At 40.0% G+C, this 23,784-nt stretch overlaps 1 protein-coding gene across 1 annotated transcript in view; it reads left to right on the top strand.

Moving 5' to 3' along the window:
* Positions 1–9,368: 9,368 nt before the first annotated feature.
* Positions 9,369–23,784, top strand: part of SEC63 (SEC63 homolog, protein translocation regulator) — a 44,631-nt gene continuing 30,215 nt past the window's right edge. Inside the window, exons 1-5 of the mRNA XM_015858596.1 lie at positions 9,369–9,450; positions 15,607–15,706; positions 16,529–16,643; positions 19,280–19,392; positions 21,223–21,284. Coding sequence (XP_015714082.1) covers positions 9,369–9,450; positions 15,607–15,706; positions 16,529–16,643; positions 19,280–19,392; positions 21,223–21,284 — 472 coding nt within the window. The remainder of the gene's footprint in view (positions 9,451–15,606; positions 15,707–16,528; positions 16,644–19,279; positions 19,393–21,222; positions 21,285–23,784) is intronic.

A 23,784-nucleotide genomic window follows, 5' to 3' on the forward strand; every position in this document is an offset into this window, starting at 1 on the left:
TTTATGAACTAGCTGACGTGACCTGATATTTGTGTGTGATGCTTCTGCTTATGTGTAGTTTCCAAAGCCTTGTAAACCTTGAACATGTTCCTTCCCACTGTTCCCTGTGCAGGGTCCTTTCCTGCCCAGTCTCTCCTTGTGAGGTGATCATAAGATGATCTCGGTCCTTCAGTTGTCCTTCCACGTACCTCTTCTTTCTTCACTTTCCTCATCAGGTGTTCATGCCAACAGCCATTCACTTGCACAGGCTGCTCATAGAAGCTGTGATGCCCCCTCCCATTCCTGGAGGTGCTCAAGGCCAGACTAATATCACACTTACTGAGCATTTTCTGAGCAGTGCAGGAGTAAACAATACCTCTAATGCGAAATCGGAGGTAAAATGAATTAGGTGATGATAACCCTTTACAAAGAGAAGGTATTTTGTGAGTGCAAAGGCCACTTGAGCGCTAAGCTTTATAATCAGCTTGGAAAATAGTTTAGCCCACAGGACCTTTGTGACTTACTTCTGTCTTCCCCACTTTACGAGGTCAACTATCAAAACAGATACTGTTTGAACAACTCCAAACGCAAAGAAATAAGTATCATTTATAAACCATCTCCCACCTCTAAGGGAAATGCTACTGCATCATTTTTAGGCTGTGTTTAATACAGCAGCATAACATTGTTAATTTAATTACCTCTCTTGGCTTCCATTCATCTCTATACAACTGTGCTTCTGAAGCTCTTACAAAGAGCTATTTTGTCAGCAGCGCCCATTTCAATGAAGTATGTCACACAAATCTGTTATCTCCTTCCCACCTAATCACACTAAGAGCGTTCTTCCCTTCTTGGTTTAATGCCCCAGATATGGTGGACTTATATAACGTCAATCTGCATTTTATTGGAAACCAGCATACCCACAGAACTGGCAAATGGTTTGAAATACATCACCCTCTTATCAGATGGGTTTAGCAGCGGTGTAAGCTGGAGGGAACCCCAGAGCAGTGTCGGATCGCCATCTGCCGGCCGTTCCCTGCCTCTGGCAGTTCTGCTCCTTGGATTTCATTGCATTTCATCGCACAGTTGTTCAGGAAGGTTACAAGTACCCACAGCTGTAGGCATATCTGTGACACACCTCCACCTGGGGAGCTTTTAACCATCAGAGCAGGACAATTCCAGACCTGGAACAGGCTGATGGGAAAAGCAGAGACAGGATGAAGCCTGGAGTCCTCCAGCCCCGCATCACAGAATGAATCACAGAATGACCCGGGTTGGAAGGGACCTCAAGGATCATGTAGCTCCAACCCCTCTGCCTGGCAGGGCCACCAAACATACACCTTTACTAGATCAGGTTGCCCAGGGCCCCGTCCAACCTGGTCTTGAACACCTCCAAGGACGGGCTCCACAACTCGCCTGGGCAGCCTGTTCCAGGGCTAACCACTCTCCGAGGTGAAGAACTTCCCCTAACATCCAACCTAAATCTTCCCTCTTTCAACTTAAAACCATCTCCCCGCATCCCTCAGCCTTCCCTCACACCGGGGATGCTCCAGCGCCCCCTGGCGTCAGGAGGATCCGGCTGAAGGCGCGGGGCGGAGCCGTGGTTGGCTGCGGCTGCGCGCTGTGTGTGACGCCACAGCGGCGATGGTGGCTGCACAGTGACACGTCTCCCGGGGGCGGGGGCGCGGCGTCTCGCGGGATCCGCGCGGCTCCTGCCTCGGTCCCTCTCGAGCCGGCAGGGCCACAGCGGGGCCGCCGTGCGGCGGGGGCGGCGGTATCGCGGCCATGGCGGGCAGCAGTTCCAGTACGACGACAGCGGCAATTACCTTCTTCTACTTCCTCACCAGCTTCGTGGGGCTCATCGTCATCCCGCCACATACTACCTTGTGGCCCGGGATCAGCACCCGGTGAGCCCGGCGGAGGAGCGGGCCCCGGGACGTGAGGGGCGGCGGGGAGGTGGGTGTGGGAAGGCGGCCGGCGCGGGGCTGCGTGGCGCTGCGCTGCGGGGCGGCCATTGTGTGCGGGCGGGCGGCCCCGGCTGCTCGGCTGCGGGCCGGCGCGGCTGGGCCCAAGGGGGAGCTGCGGTCCGACAGCGGGGGGCACGAGGTCACGGCCGGGGCGGAGGGGCAGCGCGCTTCTCCCCTCGCTCAGGTCTATTGTTTCCCTATTGTAAGTCGCTGTTAGGGGTGCTGTGTGCTCTGCCCTCTGGGATGCCGCTCTGTGGCACGAAAGTTTCTCTGAAATTTGAAAATTCCCTTTTTCGCGGTCGTTTCCCCCCGTTTTTTTTTTTGTCTTTATTTTTCATAGACGGGAATGGAGCATCGTGGCACGTTTCCAACCGCACTTCCAAACAAACAACCCCCAACTATCCCTCTTTAAAGGCACTTAAATGCCCTATGCAACCGAGCTGCCCCGTGCTGGTTGCCGCTATTGGAAGCTATTGGAGTGTTAGGGGTGCTTGCAGGTCGTGGTCTGAGAAAAGTCCCTTTATCTCCCAGCACCTTTGGGTTCTTTCACGTTTCGGTATCTCATGGCACAGATGTGGTTTTGTGTCCCATTTGCAATGGGGTGCTTTGACTCAGGTGTCATTGCTGAGTACTTGTGTGTGTTAAGCTTCCATGTAGGAACGTGTTGAAAAGGAACCAAGAGAACAAATGTCGTTTTAGTGCTAAATCACAGCTGTTTGCTGATTGTCACTGCTGGGGCTTCTGCCAGGGCCCTTGCCAATGAGGGCTGCTCCTGCCCTTTGCTGCGACCTGTTGTGTAGGATTTGGTGCTTTCTGTTGGGCAGAAAGGCCTTGCCAAGCTGATTCCTGACTGGATCTGTGTGATACTTTGTTGCTTTTTCAGGAGCAGGGGATTGGAGACAGAAGGTAACTGTATTTGTAACTGTTCTCAAATGCAACTTTATTATTTAATTCTGTAGCAGTTCCGTGAAGGGTGGGAAGAGGCAGTGAATGAGGAAAGGAGTCTTCCTCTGATATGGTAGCATGCTTGCTCCATAGTTTTTAGCAGCTTATTTGGCTTGGTTGAGATACTGTGCAGCAGTGACACTGCTGTCAGCTTCACTGTTCCAGGGTCTGATAGCAGCACCAGGATCTATAGCGATCTTGTCAGCTTTGGGAATCCTTCCGAGCATTATGTTTGATCTTCGTATGTGAGATTATTCTTACAGAATGCTACGAAGTAGCAATGTAAGTTTGCAATATGACTGTATAGATCCTACGTAGTTTCCAGGTAGGTCTTCCCACCAAGCTTTGCTTATTTCTCCCCCCCCCAGCTAGCCTTGTCTTGTGTGTGCATGGAGAGCCTACTTATTGAAACACAATGTAAATTTATCATGGTGTTGGTACAGAAAGAGTAAAACTAAGTGAAACCACCAAGCTTTGCAATGACTGGAAATAAAAAGAATGATTTCTGCCTCATAATTGTCTTAATGGACTTTAAAATGTGAGTATATGGTCTTGTTTTCAGTGTACAATTGAATTGCATGTCCACAGTCTCTTGGCAGGTGCTGTTTTCTGTTATGTGTGGCTCTTATTATGTAGAAAGTTGAGGTGTTGCATAAGATCACACGTAGAGCTTCTGAAATCCTCTCTTGCTTCATCAGGTTGGTCTAGTTGTTCAAGTGCCTTCACGCAACTTTGTATTAAGCTATACCCATTCTATGACGTGAACCACATATAAGGAATATTTAAACCTGTGATGATGCTAAATACGTTTTTAGCCATGGCTTCTGTTTCGAGAATAATTCATGAGTTTAAAGACCACAAAATCAAAACGCATGTAGATAGGAAGCTAGAGGAAGTCTTTATCTTCAGAAGGGCCAGACTGAGTAAGTACCTCTCTGTGTAGAACTAGCTAACGTTTTTTGTTTCAGGAACTGTATTTCACCATAGCCATGCTAGATCCTCTAGCACCCTTAATGCTTTTACGGTGCTGGGCAGCAGGTTGGGTGCAGCTGGATATGCTGTTTGAGCCCCAGCTCAGCCTGTCTGGGAGTGAGGAGGTGGGACTGGAGTGAACTTTTTGAAGCAAAATGCACAGCTGCCTCACTTCAAGACCTTCTGCAGTGTGAACTAAGGCACCTTAAACATGTTGTGGATTTTTGGGGGGTTAAAAATAGATTGTAAGATATTCTTCAGCCACTGGTGGGGGTTTGATTTGAGAGCAGACTAGAGGTACTCTGGAAGAAGTGAGAAATGCTTATAATCACAGAATCACAGAATGACCCGGGTTGGAAGGGACCTCAAGGATCATGTAGTTCCACCCCTGCCTGGCAGGGCACCAAACATAGCACTTTACTAGATCAGGTTGCCCAGGGCCCCGTCCAACCTGGTCTTGAACACCTCCAAGGACGGGCATCCACAACCTCCCCGGGAGCCTGTTCCAGGGCCTAACCACTCTCTAGTGAAGAACTTCCCCCTAACATCCAACCTAAATCTTCCCTCTTTTAACTTAAAACCATTTCCCTGTGTCCTGCTATTGTCAGCCCTTTCAAAGAGATAATAATGTGGAGGTTGAGCCTTCAGTGCCCACTGTTTCATTGTTTGAATGCTGTGCTTTGGATTACTGGTATGTGATTCCCAGCTGCTTTCCCATGATAGCACTGCAGACCTGGGTGTAGCTGATATTTGCTAACATCTTACTGTTAGTTCTATGCTGTGGTTTTGTAATAAATGCCTGTAGAGTAAATGAAAGGGGGGAAAAAATAGTCAGTGTTTGTTTCTGCCCCAGTGTAGTTTGGGAAGTAGGAGTATATCTGTATTGATTTATTACCTTGAGAGATCTCAAGCTGTGTTACCTAATGCCTAGTTTATAGTAGGAGAACTTTTTGGCAAGCTGTTCAGGTTTTGATCTTTATTCTTTTTAGCATAAATTTTTGAAATGCTGTTTCAGCCCTCCTGTCTTAAAGAAGCCCATGACTCAACTTCTTGCCTCTCTCTAATACTGAGTAAAGCTTGACCTGCTTTGGTTTCCTGTGTTTCTGAGCTTGTTTTTCAGGGCATCGAGAAGTCCATATGAAAGTTGCTGCAGCCTGAAGTAGGGATTGGTGTTTGTATTTGGAGGAGGGGGCTTGCTGTCCTTTAGTAGTCACAGAACGAGCTATCCTATCATTTCATTACCTCGGCTTTGATAAACCAAACAAGCAGGTAATTGACTTTGTTAAACAGATTTGTCCCAGAGACTTTGTCTCCTCAGTGTTCATTGTCAGGCTAATAAGGCTGTTGTAAAGGTTAATTGTTCAGCCTTGTGTCCTGGGCGGTAGTTTCATAACTGCTTCAAGGTAACAGGCTCTAACAGAAGTAGTTTTGTATTTCTCCCTCTTGCTGTGTGCCAGTTAGGACAGCTAACTGTTGTGGTGGACTGAAAGAAAGAGCAGAGCTATAACTAATTTTTAGCCTTTTTTTTCCCCCCAGCAGTTTAATCTTAAAAGTTACAGAAAAAGAAGTTTAATCCACATGTATTTATACTGAAAGCAATTGGAAGCAAGTCCAATAGTGAGTAGGTTCTTAGTCAGGTGCTTATCCATCCCTGGCTGCTCAGAATAAACGTCAGCATCCAGCAAGGAAATGGAGAGGAAGAGGTGAATGAATCCAGCTGAGTTGTTGGCTGTTGCACAATGCTGATGCGTCTGCTGAACTTTGTGCACTTTTGGTGTATACCTGAGCTTCAGAATAGAGACGTACAGTTATAAAACTGTCCTGAAACAGGTAGCTGTCAGTTGTGGTGTGTTTTGTAGTGAAGTCTGTATACTTTGTCACTCAGCCCAGTTTGTGAGTGGAGCTAGGCAAATATTAAACAAATTACCTTGTTTTAGGGCACTGGTTGTTCATAAGAAGTTTAAAACCTGCTGGAAAGTATAAAGGACTCTATCCTAAGCCTTTTACATTCACTTGACCAGAACAAGCTGTTTAAAACAGTTCAAAACCCCTGAAGAATAACAGCTGCATGAGTGCTGAGATTAATGTTAACTTCTCTCTGTCTCTCCCATGATAGAAAGAGAAACGGCAAAGCTGTTCTGCTTGCAATGTAGGTCTTCTTCCAGCGGAGAAAGAACAGAAAGACCTACTGTGGGAATGAAGGGGAGGGGAAGGACAAGCTGCTACATTTTTCTTATCTAGGAACAAAAATACTGACACAAAATGGAGAAAAGCAGTTTAATTGTGATTAAAAAAGCTTTATAATGCGTGTGGTTTTTAATCCTGTCCCTCTCAAGAGCCATGTACTGTACTTGTGCTCACCTTCTTCCCCTGTGCCTTCCCTTCTCAAACATTTTGGTGCCTGAGATGATGCTGATTTTCTTGAGAAACAGTTGGCTAATACAAAGAAGTGCTTACAAAATCAGGTTACAGGAGGCTGTTCCCAGTTGTTGTTTGGAAATGCCATGTCTCTAGGAAGTAGCATAGGCAGTTTGGGAAATGCTCTTCTAGTCCAGCCTTTTTGCACTGAGGCTGGCCGACATGCACAAATGGATGTGTACATATATCTATATATAAGTAGCAGCGCTTGGTATGCACACTCAAAACCTCAAATAATGGCCTTCTATATCATCTTTCTATGTTAGGAACCATACCTCTCTGCATGCCTTCCCAGCATGCTGGATATCCCCATGTAGTGGTATAGGTTTCTCCATGACTATTTTTTGTGAACTCTGTAGATCTGAAGGCTCTCTTCAGAGATCTATATTATTCCACTACTTTAAGATGGAAGTTGAGGAGCTAAGACTCCAAAAGTTTTTGGCTCTTTAAGGACAAACAGTGAGTCTGCAACTTGGAGGTGACTCAAGCCAATGTAGAGGATGCAGACAGCGTTTCTTCTGTTGTTGTATTTGTAATGGGGTAATGAGCTCTTGTACCTAATGACAGCTGTGGGAGTAGGGGATCTCAGAAGTACTAGATGTGCTGCTTCCAACTCCAGAGCAGAATTCTGTGCTGTTTCTCATCCACCTGAAAGATAAAGTTGGTTGAAGTGCGTTGACTGTGACCTCCATCCTTGCCTCGCAGCTTGTTGGAATCTCATTAACTTCAGAAGTATTTCACAGTGTTTTTAGTGTTTGATAGTACAGGATGCCGGTAAGATGCAGGATAAATATGCAGGATATCATGCTTGCTATCAGTGATGGATGGGCAAGGGTGTGAAAACTTGTTATCTGTGAATTTAAGCAATTTCTGCCCATGTGTGCATGTATATAATTTCCTGTTAATATACACTGAGGGCATAGTGTCGGGAAGTGGAAGTGGAGCAGTAAAACTCAGTTATGCATTTAAGAACAGTTATTAGATACAAATTGATTTTTTCCCATTATTATTATTTTTTCCAGCGTTGACAGATTGAGCGCACTGTGGTTAACTTAAGCCATTCCAAGTTCAGGGAAATACAGCTTGTTAGGTGACTCTTTGAAGGGGGAGAACAGAATATAATGGCAATATTTAACACCATTTAAAAAATGTTTTTTATTATAAAACTGCTTTGAAGCAATGTTATTATTATTTTTAAAAACATTAGAAGAAAGGGCAAACATCATGAGATGCCTTTAGTAGTGCCTTGCAGTTATCTCTAAAAATACATTTCAACACAGAGCTTTTGGACGGTTATCTCAACTGCCCTTTTATTTGGGGAAAAAAGATGTGCCTTTTAATGGGAAGTTTTTTGAAGTATTGTAATCTTATTATGAGCATGGTAGCAGTAAAATCAAATTAATAACTCTGGGTTACAGATTGAGTAGCTTCAAGACTGTCCAGAGCTCTTAATTCTCAAAACCTCTTTGTTGTAAGACAAAGAACAAGCTATTACATGAACTTTATCTCTTGTTACATGGACATGAAAATAAAGCTATTTCTATTTTTTCTTAATTAAATCATTGTTATGGAAGCTTATGAAAACAGTATTGTACAAGTCGCTTTATGTGCCTCTCTGTTAATGCCCTACTTTCTGCAGGGATTCACTGGCTACTATGTGGACCCTGCTGAACTACTAGAAAATTCAAACTTATGTTATTTTACCCAATTCAAGAGTAAAGCATGATAGTTCAGTTATGGCTTCATGAGCAGCACAGAATCACAGAATGACCCGGGTTGGAAGGGACCTCAAGGATCATGTAGTTCCAACCCCCCTGCCTGGCAGGGCCACCAAACATACACATTTACTAGATCAGGTTGCCCAGGGCCCTGTCCAACCTGGCCTTGAACACCTCCAAGGACGGGGCATCTACAACCTCTCTGGGCAGCCTGTTCCAGGGCCTAACCACTCTCCTAGTGAAGAACTTCCCCCTAACATCCAACCTAAATCTTCCCTCCTTCAACTTGGATCCACTTCCCCTAGTCCTGCTATTGTCAGCCCTTTCAAAGAGTTTACTCCCCTTCTGGGTGTAAGTTCCCTTCAGGTATTGAAAGGCTGCAATGAGGTCACCCCGCAACCTTCTCTTCTCTAGGCTGAACCTAGAACCTAGCAGAACCTTCTTTCAGTAGGGACGGGAATCTGAAAGGGGAACAAGGTGAGCTTAGATGGGGACCTGTAGGGTTATGCTTATTTTCATAGCTTATTGTTTTTCTCACTCTATTGTGGGTATGACCCCCACTATAAACCTGATGAATTGGGTGATGTCATTTCAAAGATTAGCGCAGGTGTCCCATTAAAAGTTTTGTCAGCACAAATGGGATGGTAAACTAATAGGGAGGTGACTATGCATAATTGTAATGTGGCACCGTGCTCCAGCAAGGCTAACCACAAGCAAAAAATCCAAGACAAATCTATATCCTAAGTTAACTTTTAAGATGTTGAATCGTCTCATGATGCTATTCAGCAAAGTAGTTAGTAACAAATACTGTCTTTTGGTCAACAAATATATGTGTAACAGTATATGAAGTTAATATTAGGCTGTTTTATCCCTTAATCTAGTTGCTGCAAAACTTGTTCTAGAAGATACAGATTGCTACTAAGGCTTTAAAAGGATCTTCTTTCTTGGAGGGAACTGCTTGGAGTTTCAGAAGCCAAGAACATATTACTCAAACACTTCTGGTATTTTTTATTACTTCCATGTATATTTATTAGACAGAAAACATCTCTTGGAAGACAACTAGGGTCAGATTATTCAGTAAACATTTGGGAGGTGAGCTTGGACATAATCTTATGGATAATCTCAAGGTAGTCTATCTGTCAGTGCTCCTTGTTGACTGTTGAGGTCTGGGAAGACTGGAAGCTTGACGATGTAACTCCCATCTACAAGAAGGAGGATCTGGGAAACTACAGGCCTGTTAGCCTGACCTCGGTGCCAGGGAAGGTAGGAAAAACTCTTAAGACTTCAGCCTTTGCGTATGTGTCTGTGTATGTAGCATGGCTTAAGGGCTGGTGACTAGCTGTTGAACAAAATGGTAACCTTCTCCTGAACCATGTACACTTGTATGTACATGTACATGTACCATGATAACACTTCAACAGCAAACTCAAAAGCTCTCAAGAGGAGTGTTTATGGTGAGCCTTGTTACTCTGACTTAGTGGGACCAATTTACCTCTTAGGAGCTCTATGCACTTGGGTCGCAACCTTGTAACTTTTATTGAGACACTTATGCTACATACGTTACTTGTATCTTTTTTTCTTAAAGCAAACCTGTTAGTTGCAGCTAAAACAAGATTCTGATGATTAAAACTTTTCTGTACAATTCCACGTGTACATCCTTCTCACCCCTCTTTTCCAGACTTACACATCTCCAATAAATGTGTTATGTCTCATTCTTCAAGAGGCTGAAAAAAAAATGAGAGAAATCTGTCTTACGTTTTCATTTGAGTCACTTGTTGGAGCCCTTGGAATCTTAAAGATTAGGTCTAAAAAGGCATAATTTGCCAAGCATTCTGAAAGATAATATAGAGCTTCCTGAATCTTCAAAACCAAGTAAATAAAACTTATCAAGCACTTCAAATAGTAGAACAGCGATGACCATTTCTTTTCCGTTGTCAGAATGGAGTAAGATAGAAAGCATTTCTAAAGTGATGGATAGTTTAGGTTATCCGGTTATTCATAATGTAACAAACCTCTTTCAGTCCTGATATAATTGTATTACTTTATGGTGTTTACTCAAAGCCAATTTGAATCCTAAATCTTTCTTTTTATGTCTTAGCATAACTAAGTTTCTGGGTGATGTTGTCATTGCCCTCAGTAGTAGTACATCCTTACTGTAGGACTGCTTTTAACATGATTCATGAATTTATACCAACATTCATGTCAAATCTTTTTGTCAACAGAAATGCTTCTGTTCCTTAGCTGCCCAGCAAGTGTCCACATACCTGGTGTTCTCTGTATTCTATTGGCAGGAGCATGTCTGCACTGTCAGTCATCAGCACTGAGGCACTGGTCATACTGTGGTAAAACAACAAACCTTGGATTTTGAAGATGATATTTGTGTGGGAAGTCAAAGACTTTGCAATTTTATAATACAGTGGGATGGGAGGTATGTGCTGGAAAGCAAGGTATGGGTGTGGGGGTGTGAGCATCAGAAATGTATGACTAAGTCAGACTTGGCTGAGTTGTAGGCCACAGACTGTGTATAAGCTATGGAAACAGCAAATCCAGCCTGTGATTGGCTTCTTTGTGTTTCTTTGCCCTGTGTTCCTCACCCTGCCTGTGATGGCGGAATAGGTAGAAACTGAGACAGACATGAGAGAGGTTGGTGTTTTTTTTTGTTTTTATTTGTTTTTCCAGTGTGAGATGATCAAACACTGGAACAGGTTGTCCAGGGGGATATCTGTACTTGAAAATATTACAAGGCCTGCAGCCAAGATCCTGAGCAACCTGCTTCTCTTGACCCTGCTGTGAGCAGTGACCTCAAGGTCTGTTTGAGCCTTATGTACGCGGTGCTTCTGTGATACTCAAGAACAATGTAGTCTTGGTTACCCACCCAGAAAACTTGGACAGATCTACTTTGCTTATTCTGAAATCACTTCTTCTGAAGACTTGGATATTCAAGAAGAATACCTAAGTTCTGACAAAACAGGACAGGGTTAATTCTTTAGTAAAAAATACTCTGCCGATGTCTGGATTGTTATCTGGAATGTACAAAAGAGAAGCTCTGTCATCAAATGAAAGAAATAAAGACCAAAGATCAAACAGTCTTTTTTGGCTCTTTTTCTCTCTTTTAAAATAATGGCTTTGAGCTTGTTCAGGTGTTGCATGCCTGTTTGGTTTCAAGATACAGTGCACTTGAGTCCATTGACCAATGATGTCTTGCCATTATCTCATTAAGGTATGTAGCCAAATGGACATCTATCCTTAAGGAAGGAAAAGTCTAAAAATATTTTCCGATTATCTTCCTCCAAGGTATAGTAACCAGATCGATGTACAAATAAACTGTGCTTTTTTTCCTTTTTCATTTAGTTACCAATAGCCAAACTGTGCTGGGGTCTGATTCTGTTTTCACTAATATAAGAATTATAGACCATGTGGAGCTAGTTGATTAAAATACCAATTAGTATTGCTGGAGATGTGATTAACTGTTTCTGACTACATGAAATAGGTGGCCCTTGGATTGCTTTTTGTCCCAGGAATTCTTTAATTTCTTAAAAACCTAAGGAGTGTATTAAGATGCAGGTTTAGCTGGATGTCCGTACACAATAAGATACTATAATGGGCACTTCTGAAAAGCCAGTGAAAGGAGAAGTTGTGCTGACAAAAAATTGCACACAAATCTCAGGAGCTTTAAATGCATCTGAAACTATTTGGGAGGAAATAGAGGAACAGTGGGATGCTTCACTGGATCACTTGCAGAAATGAAGTGGCGTTCTTTATCCTCGTCTAAAAGAGGTGCTTTAGCAATACCTTGATACACAGATTATTGTTAGTGAGATTAATTCAGAAACTCACAGATGCATTATGTCTTTGCTTTTGAAAGCTCTCTATTACTGTTTTAGGAGAGATTCTCTATTGTTAATGACTTTACTCATCAAATGAGAGTTTATTTTGACCAGAGAAAAAGCAGTCCCCCCGCAACTCTGTGTAATCCCATGTCAAAGCACAGTGTGTGAAGTGCTCTTATGCTTTGGTGGAGAGCCACATTCTGGATCAAGAGGAAACAGACCTTTTTGACTGGCTCTGATTTTTTTATTTTATTTTATTTTATTTTTTTTTCTCTGACAGTAAGGATTCCACAGCTGAAAACAAAATAAAGTACAATTCCTACTGCATGCTGCTCAGGGTAAAGCTTTGCTGCAAAATATACTTAATCCTGAATGCTTTGGGTCTGTAGGATATTGCTGCGGCAGCACGCCAGTTCTGTGCAATGGCAATTCCACTGGAGTGAAAGAGAGATCCTTGGAAGAGGAAGGCAAAGCAACCGAACTCAAAAAACCTGATTTATCCCCAGCAGCTTGCTTGTTAGGATAAGTTGCTGTTTTTTGCTAAGAAAGTGCTTACCTGGTATTCAGACTCTGGCTAGACTTTTTTCTTCTGCAACCTATTTTTTCCTATCTGGATAAGTATTTTCTTTGGTGCAATCACACAGGATGTCTCTGAATAAATAGGAATTCTACTTTTCCTAGTTACAACAGTAATGTAATGTATTTGCTACTCGTGATGATGTTTTGCCAGTAGCTTTGCCTAAACTGGGGCACTTGCTGTCTTTCCTCTTCTTTTCTTATCTCAAGCATTTGCCTGCTTTTGAATTCCAGAAGTTAATGTGTGTTTCTGATTAATTTTATCAGGAGTGCCTAGGGATAGCAGGAAATAATTTGCATGGTCTAGACTTGCTTCAGCTTGGGAAAGATTTCCTTCTCTCTTTATGTTCCAGACAGATAACTATAAACGATCATTCATCTCTTTAATGCCCTGTAGCCTTGTGTGTTGTTAATCAAATGAGACCGTTGCAATCCTAAGATTGGAAAGAAGTTAGGGATGTATTTTTGCTCTGATAGGGTTTAATCAATTGTAATTAGATTTGATCCAGAGTTGTTCATATGCTTGTGTAAAATGCAGTGGCTTCTTAGCATCATGTCTTAATTTTGTATTAATCTGAAGGAGTCCCCCTGTGCAGCATTGCTTTTCCAAGACATCATTGCCAGAGACACTCTAACTGCCTTAGGCACCATGTTTATCCTTCGAAGGGCTTAATTTTTCTCTTCCAATTGCCTCGTTTTTCTTGATGCTGTTTTCAAACTGTTTACAAAATATTGTTCCTGTTACTAGAAGGGCATTCCAAAACCTCAGTTCTCTGGTTACTACAAAACACCTTTAGTTTCTAGCCTTATTTATCCTGTGGTCAGTTTTTATTTGACCTAGGGCCAACTCTAATTTACCTTACTTAATTACTATGTATGTATTTAGTTTCATTTTTTTTCCCTTCTGTGGTGCTACGAAGCTGGCGAGGGGTCTGGAGCACAGGCCTTATGAGGAGCGGCTGAGAGAGCTGGGATTGTTCAGCCTGGAGAAGAGGAGGCTCAGGGGAGACCTTATTGCTCTCTGTAACTTCCTGAAGGGAGATTGTAGTGAGCTGGGGGTTGGCCTCTTGTGTAGTCAGTGATAGAACTAGAGGGAATGGTTTTAAGCTGTGCCAGGGGAGATTCAGGCTGGACATTAGGAAGTATTACTTCTCAGAAAGGGTAGTCAGGCATTGGAATGCACTGCCCAGGGAGGTGGTGGAGTCACCGACCATGGGAGTGTTCAAGAAACGTTTGGATGTTGTGTTGAGGAATATGATTTAGCTGGGAAGTATTGGTAATGGTTGGACTAGATGATCTTCTAGGTCTTTTCCAACCTGTGATTCTGTGCTTCTGTCTTTCCCTGTGGGCATTTTGGAAGCTTTTTGGCTCAGTAAGATGAATGGTATTGGCTGTTCTTGCAGGGAGAGTGGAGGCAAAGAAAAGAGGAGAGGATTGTCTGGCACTTGTCAGGGCTGGACAGCGGGCAGATATGAGATCTGGGGCACTGTGTCACTGTACAGTATAGATTTTTCAAGGCAAGGCAGAGCATCTTGTTGAAAGCACCCTAGCAAAAACGTTAGAAGAAGTCACATCCTGTTAGGCTTAATTTTAAAGGATTAAGTAAAGTGAGCTTTGTTACCTCTAGGCCCTCTCCAAGTTCTCTTCATCACTTTCTATTTCTCCAAGTGCAATTACAATCCATTTTCACATTAGTTCTACGTATTTCTCCAAGCAACATGGTCAGCTAAGACAGTTACCAAGCAGCAGCATCTCTCAGTTGTGCTGCAGAAATGCCTGCAGGAATGTGCTGTGAATTGGGTCACTTAGCGGATCTCAGTCAGTAGGATTGTATTGAACAGTTGGCTTCATCTGCTTCAGCACTGCACAAACAGGATTATAGACAATATTTGGAATGAAAGATTTGCAAAATGATCACTTGTCTTCTTTTAGGAAGGCGATGTAGGTGTCTTCAGTAAAAGCATCACATTGTGGTTCAGAGTTTCACAGTGAGCATTTACATAATTCACAAACTCAAAATAGTTAATTTAATTACTTTATATTCATCACTAAGATGTTGAGACTTGAGGAGGAAGATTTCTCTCTTAATTCTTTCTCCTTTAAGTGGTCTTATTCTTTTGCTGGTCAGGTACAGTGTCTTCTGCCTGTACGTACTTAAGAAGCATTGTAGGTCAGACTGCATGGCCTCTAGATGGGTAAACTACTTAAACTACTAAAGATAAAGTAACTTCAAAATATATAATTTCAGTGCTTACAGAAATTGCTTTTCACCAATTTATTTTATTATTATTTTTTCCTGTGAAAGAATTCTTTGACCAAATATAACCTGGTCTTGATGAATGCTGAAATACAATTAAATTGTGTTAATGGAAATAGCTTCCATGTTTTGTCATGGTGATTATGACAATCTGAGTACAATTTCTTCCGAAGCTTCAACCTCCTTTCAGGACAGGATGGGGAAATCTTGTGGGCTGGCTTGATTTTAATGCATGTGTTTGTACTGAGCTACATGGTTTGCAAATAAGTATTCTCTTTCCTCCCCTGTCCCAGTAGGAAAAGCCTAAATGAAAGCAGCTTATAAAAGGCAAGCATTGCAAAGAGAATGGGAAATGCATCATAATTTGAACTGAAGAATTAGCTGTTCATCTAGCCTTTTTCTTTGGTTGCATAAAAACAGTTCTAGTCCTTTTTTTGGTACACAGTAGATGGTATACTGAAATGGGAGACTCATTGGAGTTGACTATAAAATGGAAGAAGAAATTGCAGGTGCACAATAGGCAAACAAAGGCTGGATTCACAAGTGATGGTTGCTTCATGGCAACTGAAAAATATTATGGATTCCTTTGAGGTCATGGGCATAATCAGGAGTAACTTGTTGTGGTTACTGAAGGTGGAGAATCATTTATCTGGCTCAAAAGCATTATTTCTTCCACTGTTGCTGGGTTTTCTGTTAGTCTTTAAAATGACCTTCCACTGCCTTCTGAAGGATGAAGTGAGCATGTGGGAAATGCGCATGGTCCCAAACCTGTCAGTGTTGAACGTTTGAACAATGCTTGTAGATGGGTGACCTAACACTTAGGTTGATCTTTGTGGAGCCAAAATTTGAACACGGTGATCTTTGTGGATCCCTCTAATGTTTCTGTGCTTGCGGTTCTCCTTTTTGTCAGATTGATTAATCAGAATCCTTTTCATTATTTTCCATAGAGCAAATTCGATTAAAGAATATAAGAAATGTATATGGAAGGTGCTTGTGGTATCGCTTGCGACTTTTAAAGCCACAACAAAACATAATTCCTACAGTAAAGTAAGTATGTTTCATTTGCATGACTTTCCACTAAAGCAATTCCTGTATCTTACTATTGCAAAAATACATCTGGAATTAATTGCATTGTGGATGTTTGCATTTTCCTGTGTTTGAATAACACTTAATCATTATCTAGTAGTGCTTGAAATAACGTTGAATACTTTGTCCTTTATAAAATACCTGTTAAATGAAACTATAAGCCTCAGCGCTAATAAATATGTAGACAGTGCATTTATTGTTTCTTAAAATGAAGTTCCTCCCTCACAGAAACTAATGCTGCTAGCAACATATTTTAATTTAAATATTTGATGTGTAAACATATGTATTTGAATATACAGTGGCAAAAAAAAAAAACAGGTATATACAAAGCTAAAGTCTTTGTATCCTTCAGTTCTTAGTTTTTTACTCTTACTCTCAATATTTTATCTTCTGTTATGTATCTTTTTCACCTTTTTTTTTTTTTTTTTTTTTTTTTTAAATAACATTTATCTGTGTCTAGAATGAGATTAAAATCATCCTTTGGAAGTACAAAATGCTGTTGTATACCTGCTGAAAACAGACAGCTAAAGAATGGAAAGATGCTTTGTTGACAGTGGCTTGCCTGGTTTTTTTTTGTTTTGCTTTTTAAATCAAGTGTCTCATCTGTGCCAAAGGTGCTGTTATCACTGAAATACTCGTACGTGCTTTAAAATTTCTGTAATATTACTTGCTATTTTAATATTGTGCCTTGTAGACTGATAACAGATGGCTTTACATGTTATTTCAAGAGTTACACTAGACCTAATGGATTTGTACCTGTTAAAAATTCTTTCTTCCAAACAGGAAAATAATCCTCCTTGCTGGATGGGCATTATTTTTGTTTCTTGCATACAAGGTTTCCAAAACGGACCGAGAGTATCAAGAATATAACCCTTATGAGGTTCTACATTTGGATCCTGTAAGTAACAGCATTTTTCAGTAGTGCATACTACTGTAATTCTATGCTTTGTCTAGTGTTTTGTGTCTAGATGCTGAATTTAAGATTAGGTTTTTTGAATAAAGCAACTTTGGTGAACATATCTCATGAGTTTGTTCTTCTGTGACATCTGAATGTTGCTGTTGTTCATAGAATCATAGAATGGTTTGAGTTGGAATGGACCTTGAAGATCATCCATTTCCAACCCCCCTGCTATAGGCAGGGATGCCTCCCTTTAGACCAGGTTGCTTACAGCCCCATCCAGCCTGGCCTTGAATGCTTCCAGGGAAGTGGAATCCACAATCTCTCTGGACAGCCTGTTCCAGTGTTTTGCCACTGTCACAATAAAGAATTTCTTGCTAATATCTAGTCTAAATCGAGACCTCTGGGCATCTGTTAGACTGCAAGTCTTGTTAAACTCTTTTTCCTCTTAACTGCAGTACCTCGAGCAAATTCTCTACTTATGGTAATTATTTCCTACTCCTTTGAGTATTAAGGAAGTCATCTGTTCAGTTCTGAAATTTAACATGTTATATTGTCCAGTTATGGAAATGCATTCTGAATACAGCTTAACACAAGAATAAGGAAGAACTTTGAATGTATATCCATCTGATTAAACTTGATGTGTATTGTTAGTGTGGGAAAATCATAATAAGAATATGAACATTCATAAATCCATCTCTTGCCATAAATGACATAGATTGTCAACATAGGGGTAGACATCACTGGTACCGCTTTTCTGTACTATGGAAGTCATTACAGCAGATATGTAAGCTTCAGCCTGTTTCTAGCAACTGTGGTAGAACAAGACTCATCTGTCAAGTGTGAAGGCAAATTAAATTCAATTTCTGCTCAGTTCCTCTGTGAATTGACTGACTGCTGACTCAGCTTTTCTGCTGACACACAAGCGCAAGATACATTTTTTACTACTGAACAGTATCTGTTGGAGCTGTGCAGTTTAAATTTCTGGGTTAACTTTGGTTAAACAAATCTGACCAGGGAGTAGGTCATTAGTGGGTTTTCTTTTGTGTTCTTTAGCAAATTTGTACAACGCTGAGGGGGAAAAGGTTGTGTATGCACTGAAATCTAACTTGATGTTTGTTAAAGAAAATTTATGAGCATAATCAAGACGATTGCATTGTATTCAGATGAAGAAGCCAATATTGGAATGCTCTCTGTGCATAGGTAGAGCATAAGGAAAGTTGAATTAAAACTAGAGATGTTTTATGCTTTCAGAGGATGTCTGTTACATCCCTTTGGAAAAACTTCCTAATTCAGCCTGTGTGAAAGCTCACAGCTACCTTCTTCTATCCAAGTAGAACCGTTAGTCATCAGCCCTACTGATGTATGATGGTTGTTGAAGTTGTGGTTACATAATGGAAATGCTGGTGTGGTTAAAAAAAAATGAAAAGAAACAAAACATAAGCCAACAACAGCAACAAGAAAATGAGCTTTGTTTCCTAAAAGTTGATGAAAGGGTTGAAGATGCTAGCACTTGGAAATTGGTGTGCAATCATTTTCTTCTTTGCATTCACATCCACTGTTTGTATTTTTGCACTTTACAGCTTGTGCTACTCATCTGACACTTTTTGTATAGTCTTGAAATGACTGTTTTTACTCAGTCTGATTTATTGCAAATTAAATTCATCCCGTGCCTCAAATGAGGCAGGCATGCTGTTAAAATAGCAGTGGAAAATGATTGGTACACTGTATAAAAAGACATGAAGCAACGTAGCAAATGAAGCCTTAGGGTAGGTTAATTTCTGGCTTAAATTTGTTGAAACAGTATAATCACTTTAAAGTGATGTCTTGTATGCTTATTATATGCTTCAACCTGATAGACCATCCTGTTGAAGAGCTCTAGGGGATGGTTCTGTGAAACTTTAACGAACTTAGTGGAAAAAACTTTATCTGCACTTGCTTTAAAATTGTGTGAGTTTACTTGACTAATGAATTTCCCCATCCAACCTGAAAGTTAGTGTATGTGGGATTGTGCTGGTGGCATCCAGCTGTGTGCTGTGATAGAATAAAGATTGATCTTTACCTCAAGTATAAGTAATGTATTCCCTTTATTCAAGAAGTTTGAAATAATTTGTGGATAGGATATTTCTAGTACAAGGCATTCTTAAGTAGCAGGGCTATATACCATTCTTGTGATAGACAAGACTTGCAAGCTGCAAATGGGCCTTCATACTTGATTTATGAATTCTTTGCTTAAATAGAATTTAAGCAAATTAAGAATTCTTTGTGTTCTTCAGTACATTCAGGAAAAGATGAGAATTGTTAAACTGATATAAAAGCCTTGCTTTTTTATATAAATGGATGAGCAAGTCACACAGAAAAAAAGCAAACGAATATCCAATTATCTGAATATCGTTTTGTTAGCCTGTGGCTTCTAACTTGGTTTAAAAATAAATTGGTTATAGAAATGTTATTAGCAAAATACTGTAATAGTGTTTTTATGAGATTCACATGTAGTTTCATGATCATATCGTATTAAAACATAATTCTTTAAACATGAGTGATTGGGAAGAATACTGCATGATATGCTTTAGAATATAGATATAATGAATTTGATTTGCAATATTTATTAGTAACATAAAATTTTCTTTTTTAAGGGAGCAAGTATATCAGAAATCAAGAAGCAGTACCGTGCATTGTCACTAAAATACCATCCAGATAAAGGAGGAGATGAAGTTATGTTCATGAGGATTGCTAAGGCATATGCAGCGTAAGTTTGTTTTCTGCCTGCAAAAACACTAGAAGGATTACACCTGTAAGGTTGTAACAAGAGTGACCTAAGCAGCCAGAGAATATGTTTTTGGACATATTGATGATCAGAACAAAATAAGTCAAAATGTGACCAGATTCCGTGCATGCCTGTCATGTGTACAAGCTAGAAAGAGTAATTTGTTTGTTTAGCAACTGTAACAATAATGTATTAATTCCTTGTATTTTCATGTCAGCTTCCACTGTAACACAGGCTAAATCTTAAAAATGACATAGAACAAAAAAAAATGTTGCAATGTTTAAGCAACAAATTCTGTTGTGGCCACTCTAAATCATCGCTTAGACAATAAATGTACTGTTCATTTCATCTGATAATAAAGCCACAATAAGAAGCAGTATTCTAATCCTGTTCCCATCTAGCAGTGCTACTTCATTCTGGTTCTGATTGTTTTCTCTGAGCTCTGTAACATCCCTTTTCCTTTGTACCTGGCTTGCAGACCTGTTTTCTTCTGTTTCATATTATCTGTACAGTTCTTGAAACCTGACTCCTTGAAACTTCTTTTTCTCCATAGTATTTTCTTGGTCAAACTTCTGTTTGTGCATTTCTTTTTCCTTTTTTAAAATCCAGGTGTAGATATGTAATATTAGAATTCAGTGTAAACAAAGCCCTTTAGAAAAATCAGGTTATCCAAAATGAAAATCTTGGTTTGATTCTTATAATGCCATTTTTACACCGAATCTTAATGTAACTGTCATCCAAGGACCTAGCAAGTTAGTTTTAAGTCAGTTGTTTATCTGGTTGATCTTACTGAGACAGAAAGCCAATACCACGCTCACTTTGAGTAGTTTTGAATTTATTCTTTCTGCTTTTAAATAACTGCATCACAATGGAATCTCTTCAATAGAAGACAATCATATTGCTTCCTGAACTCCTGAAAAATCTCACCTTTATATTATGCAAACTAGCAATAAATGATTGGTGAATACAGTTTTATGCATATGCAACAGTGGTGGCAGAGGCATATCTTAAAGAAAAATGACACCAGAATTCCTTGGCGCTGTTGTCTGGAAAGAATACATGTTATAGTTATGCTTGTTAATAAGGATGAAACTTAAAGATGAGTAGGAGATTTCTGACTCACTGGATTTCTTTTCTGGCAAAGTCTTCGGTATAGCAAATGTGCAGTTGTTTTTCCTAAAGCAGAAACTTGTAGTAACAGGAATTCTTTGTGAGATAATCTGTTTGGCTAAAAAATGTCAATATAGAATAGGCATAGCAACTGTGAGATCTGCCTTCACTGATATGAAACAAGGTACTTCCAGAAGGGAAAGATACAGCAACAGATAACCAAACAAATGTGCTATCAGGGGCTAAAAGTCTAGAGTAAGAGAATAAAAGCCCCTACAAACAACTTCTATGTTATCAACTCATCTTGAGTATTTACCTTCTTACCTCCAAAGGCTTCTTCAACCTTTGTTGTCTTTTGAAGCTTGTACTATAGCTTGGCACTGAAAGGTGTTTTTCCTTGAGAGTGAGCAGTCAGTCTCACAAAAGTGAGATGTGATAATTCTCTTTTACTGTGAGAGGCTGCACCCTTTTATGTCTGATTTCTTTTACTGTTAGAGTGCTAAGGGAAAAAAATTGCCTGTGTATCATAAGGGAATACAGCAACATTGTTTTTCAGATTTTATATAATCAATAGAAGTGTTCTAGTTTGTCAAAGCATCTCTGAAAGAAAGTAAAATGCCTCATTTTAAAGTTTCTGTATGCTAATCACTTAAAGAAATTTCTTAACTTCTGTATTAACATAGTATTTGTTCTTGAAACTAGCTTGACTGATGAAGAATCACGAAAAAATTGGGAAGAATTTGGGAATCCAGATGGACCACAAGGTAACAACTATGGTTGACAAAAGTGCTGTCGTTTCTGTTCATTAAGTTTTGAATTTATTAAGATGTCTAATCCCTGTTCATTTGAGGAACACTTCAATCTTAGAATATATGAAATATTTTTTTCCTTAGATTTGAAGATACAGCTGATCAATACTTTGCATGCAAAACTGGTACCAGTGTGGTGGTGGGAGAAGTGTGAAGTCAGGATAGAGTTTACTTTCAAGTTTCTTTAACTTTTTGCTAGAAAAAAGGAACATGGTTTTTTTTTTTTTTCTTTTCATTATTGATAAGCCACTTCCATTAAGTAGTTGTAGTGAATTGCCAGTGTTAAACGGAGTTATAAGCAGAAAGCAGTCCGTTAATCCTTGTCATTTTAAACTTTTTTTTTTGTATTTATAATCACATACTATGTATGTAAATGTATGTAAAAATAAATTGCTAGTCGTAAGACAATAGACATGATTCAAAGGGATATATGTGAGGATGTGTGTGTACTGAGATAAATACTGTACATACATCTGCCTCCCGTTCGCTGGAAGTTGTACTTTTTGAGTGTGCCTCTATGCCACTGTCATCTTTAGGATGATGATTATCTCTATGATGACATACTGTTCCTGGGTAGGTAATTTCATGGGAATTATCCCAGTGATGGTCTATTAAAACTATGGATTAGGTGAACCAAACTAAATCAGTATAAGATGAAAAGCCAAATTTTCTTCTTCTATTTACAATTCTGTAAGTCACCTGTGTAATATCCTTGTAACAGTTGTGTACTAGTAGAAGAGTATTACTTATTTCTAGCTGCTTCTAATACTTATTGCAAGTAAAAAGGAAACCTTCAATTTAATTAGACAGATCTCCTAGATTGGAGGTCTGGCTGTTGGTGCTATGCAGTTTGAGAGAGTAAGTCATACTGCATATCTGCATAGAATGAGTTATGGCCAGCTTGAAAATAGTAAATGAGTTTATAGGATAAAGCATGACGGAAAGAGGTGTTGGAAAATCTTCTCTCATATTATGTCCATCAACATGGGAAATTAGCTTTAGAAGGAAAAAAACAAAACAGCCCCTGAACGTGTTTCAAATATACAGTCTTTCCCTTCAAGAAATACAACTGAATCATACACTGACAAAAGGTGTTTCTAGTGGCCTTAGGTGGTAGGTGAGTATAAAAGCTGTATTGTACTACATAGGCCATTTATTTTAATTTTTAACTTCTGTTTGTTTACTTGCAAAGCAATTGGGAGGACTGTCCCTCTTGCTGCAAAATGCAAGTAAGATCTTGCTTCAGAAATGCTGTCACCATCAGCAAAATGGCACTATTAATATTATAGTAAAGCTTTCTTAAGAACTTTATTGATTTTTATGTATCCAGAAGCTATTAATCTATTTTTGCCAAAGCACAGGAATATGAGTTAGTCCGTATGTCAGAGTACTTGAAGGGACCTGAAGCTGTGACTTTAAAATAAGACTTGTCCACAAGCAGATGAGATTTTGAAGGTGAGAAGATCCTTGGTTTGCTCAGAGGGAGCTTTCACGAACTTAAGGAACTCGTGATTCTTGAATGGCAAAGAGAAGTGATTCTTTCATAGGACAGGAGTTCACACTGTTAACTTCTAGGCCTTCTGTTCTACTGAAACCTTAACTCAAACTGCAGTGGAATGAAAGCTCTCTGCTACTAGATCTTGCATTATTGCTTGATCTGAAGGGTTGGAAGAAGTCTGAAATTCTCCTTTTCCTATCTTATGTAACCTGGTTCCACACTGCAATGTGAGGAGCTTTCTTTCTCATTTAATTAAATTAATCTCTTCATTTGCACTCTAATGTAAAGAAACGAAGCTGGGTTACATACTCTGCTTTTTAATTCTGTCTAGTCACAGAAGGGAGACAGATCCTTATACAGGTATATTCTGGAATGAGGTGAAGCCTGTCTTACATGCCTAAAGTTAGTTGAGGTACATCCCATCCCCTGTGCCTAGCACAAGAGAAGGACAAACTATTCTATTCCCTGTCCAAATGAATTGGAAAGAAGGTTAGAGACAGGCCAACAAGTTTATCACATCTTCAATACGATTTGCTCCTTTAAGTAAAATACTGAATGTACAGAATAATTCGCAGAGTATTTAGAAGCAGATAAATAAACCTGGAGAATAAAAATATATGCTTTAGGAATGTCAGATGTAAATTGATTCCCTCAGTGCTTCATGTTGGTGAGCATGGTAGGAGGCAAGGAGGTTCTCCAACCAGAAGAAGAGCTTTTGTATTGAAATGCAGTATTCCTAGAACAATTTGGAGCTACAATCTTAACAATCAAAAGTATTAAGTTTAGTGTCTCACATTAACACCAGTAAAAGACACATTATATTTTCAGTAGATATCTTCCAAAAAGGAATAACCATTACAGTTAGGAAAGTACCATCAGATTCTATTTACCAACCAGGGCATTTCCCGTAACATACAGCAGTGAATTCACTCAGTGTTATTACACTGAACTCTTAAG

Source organism: Coturnix japonica, chromosome 3 (genome assembly GCF_001577835.2).
Source record: "Coturnix japonica isolate 7356 chromosome 3, Coturnix japonica 2.1, whole genome shotgun sequence".
Lineage (NCBI taxonomy): Eukaryota > Metazoa > Chordata > Aves > Galliformes > Phasianidae > Coturnix > Coturnix japonica.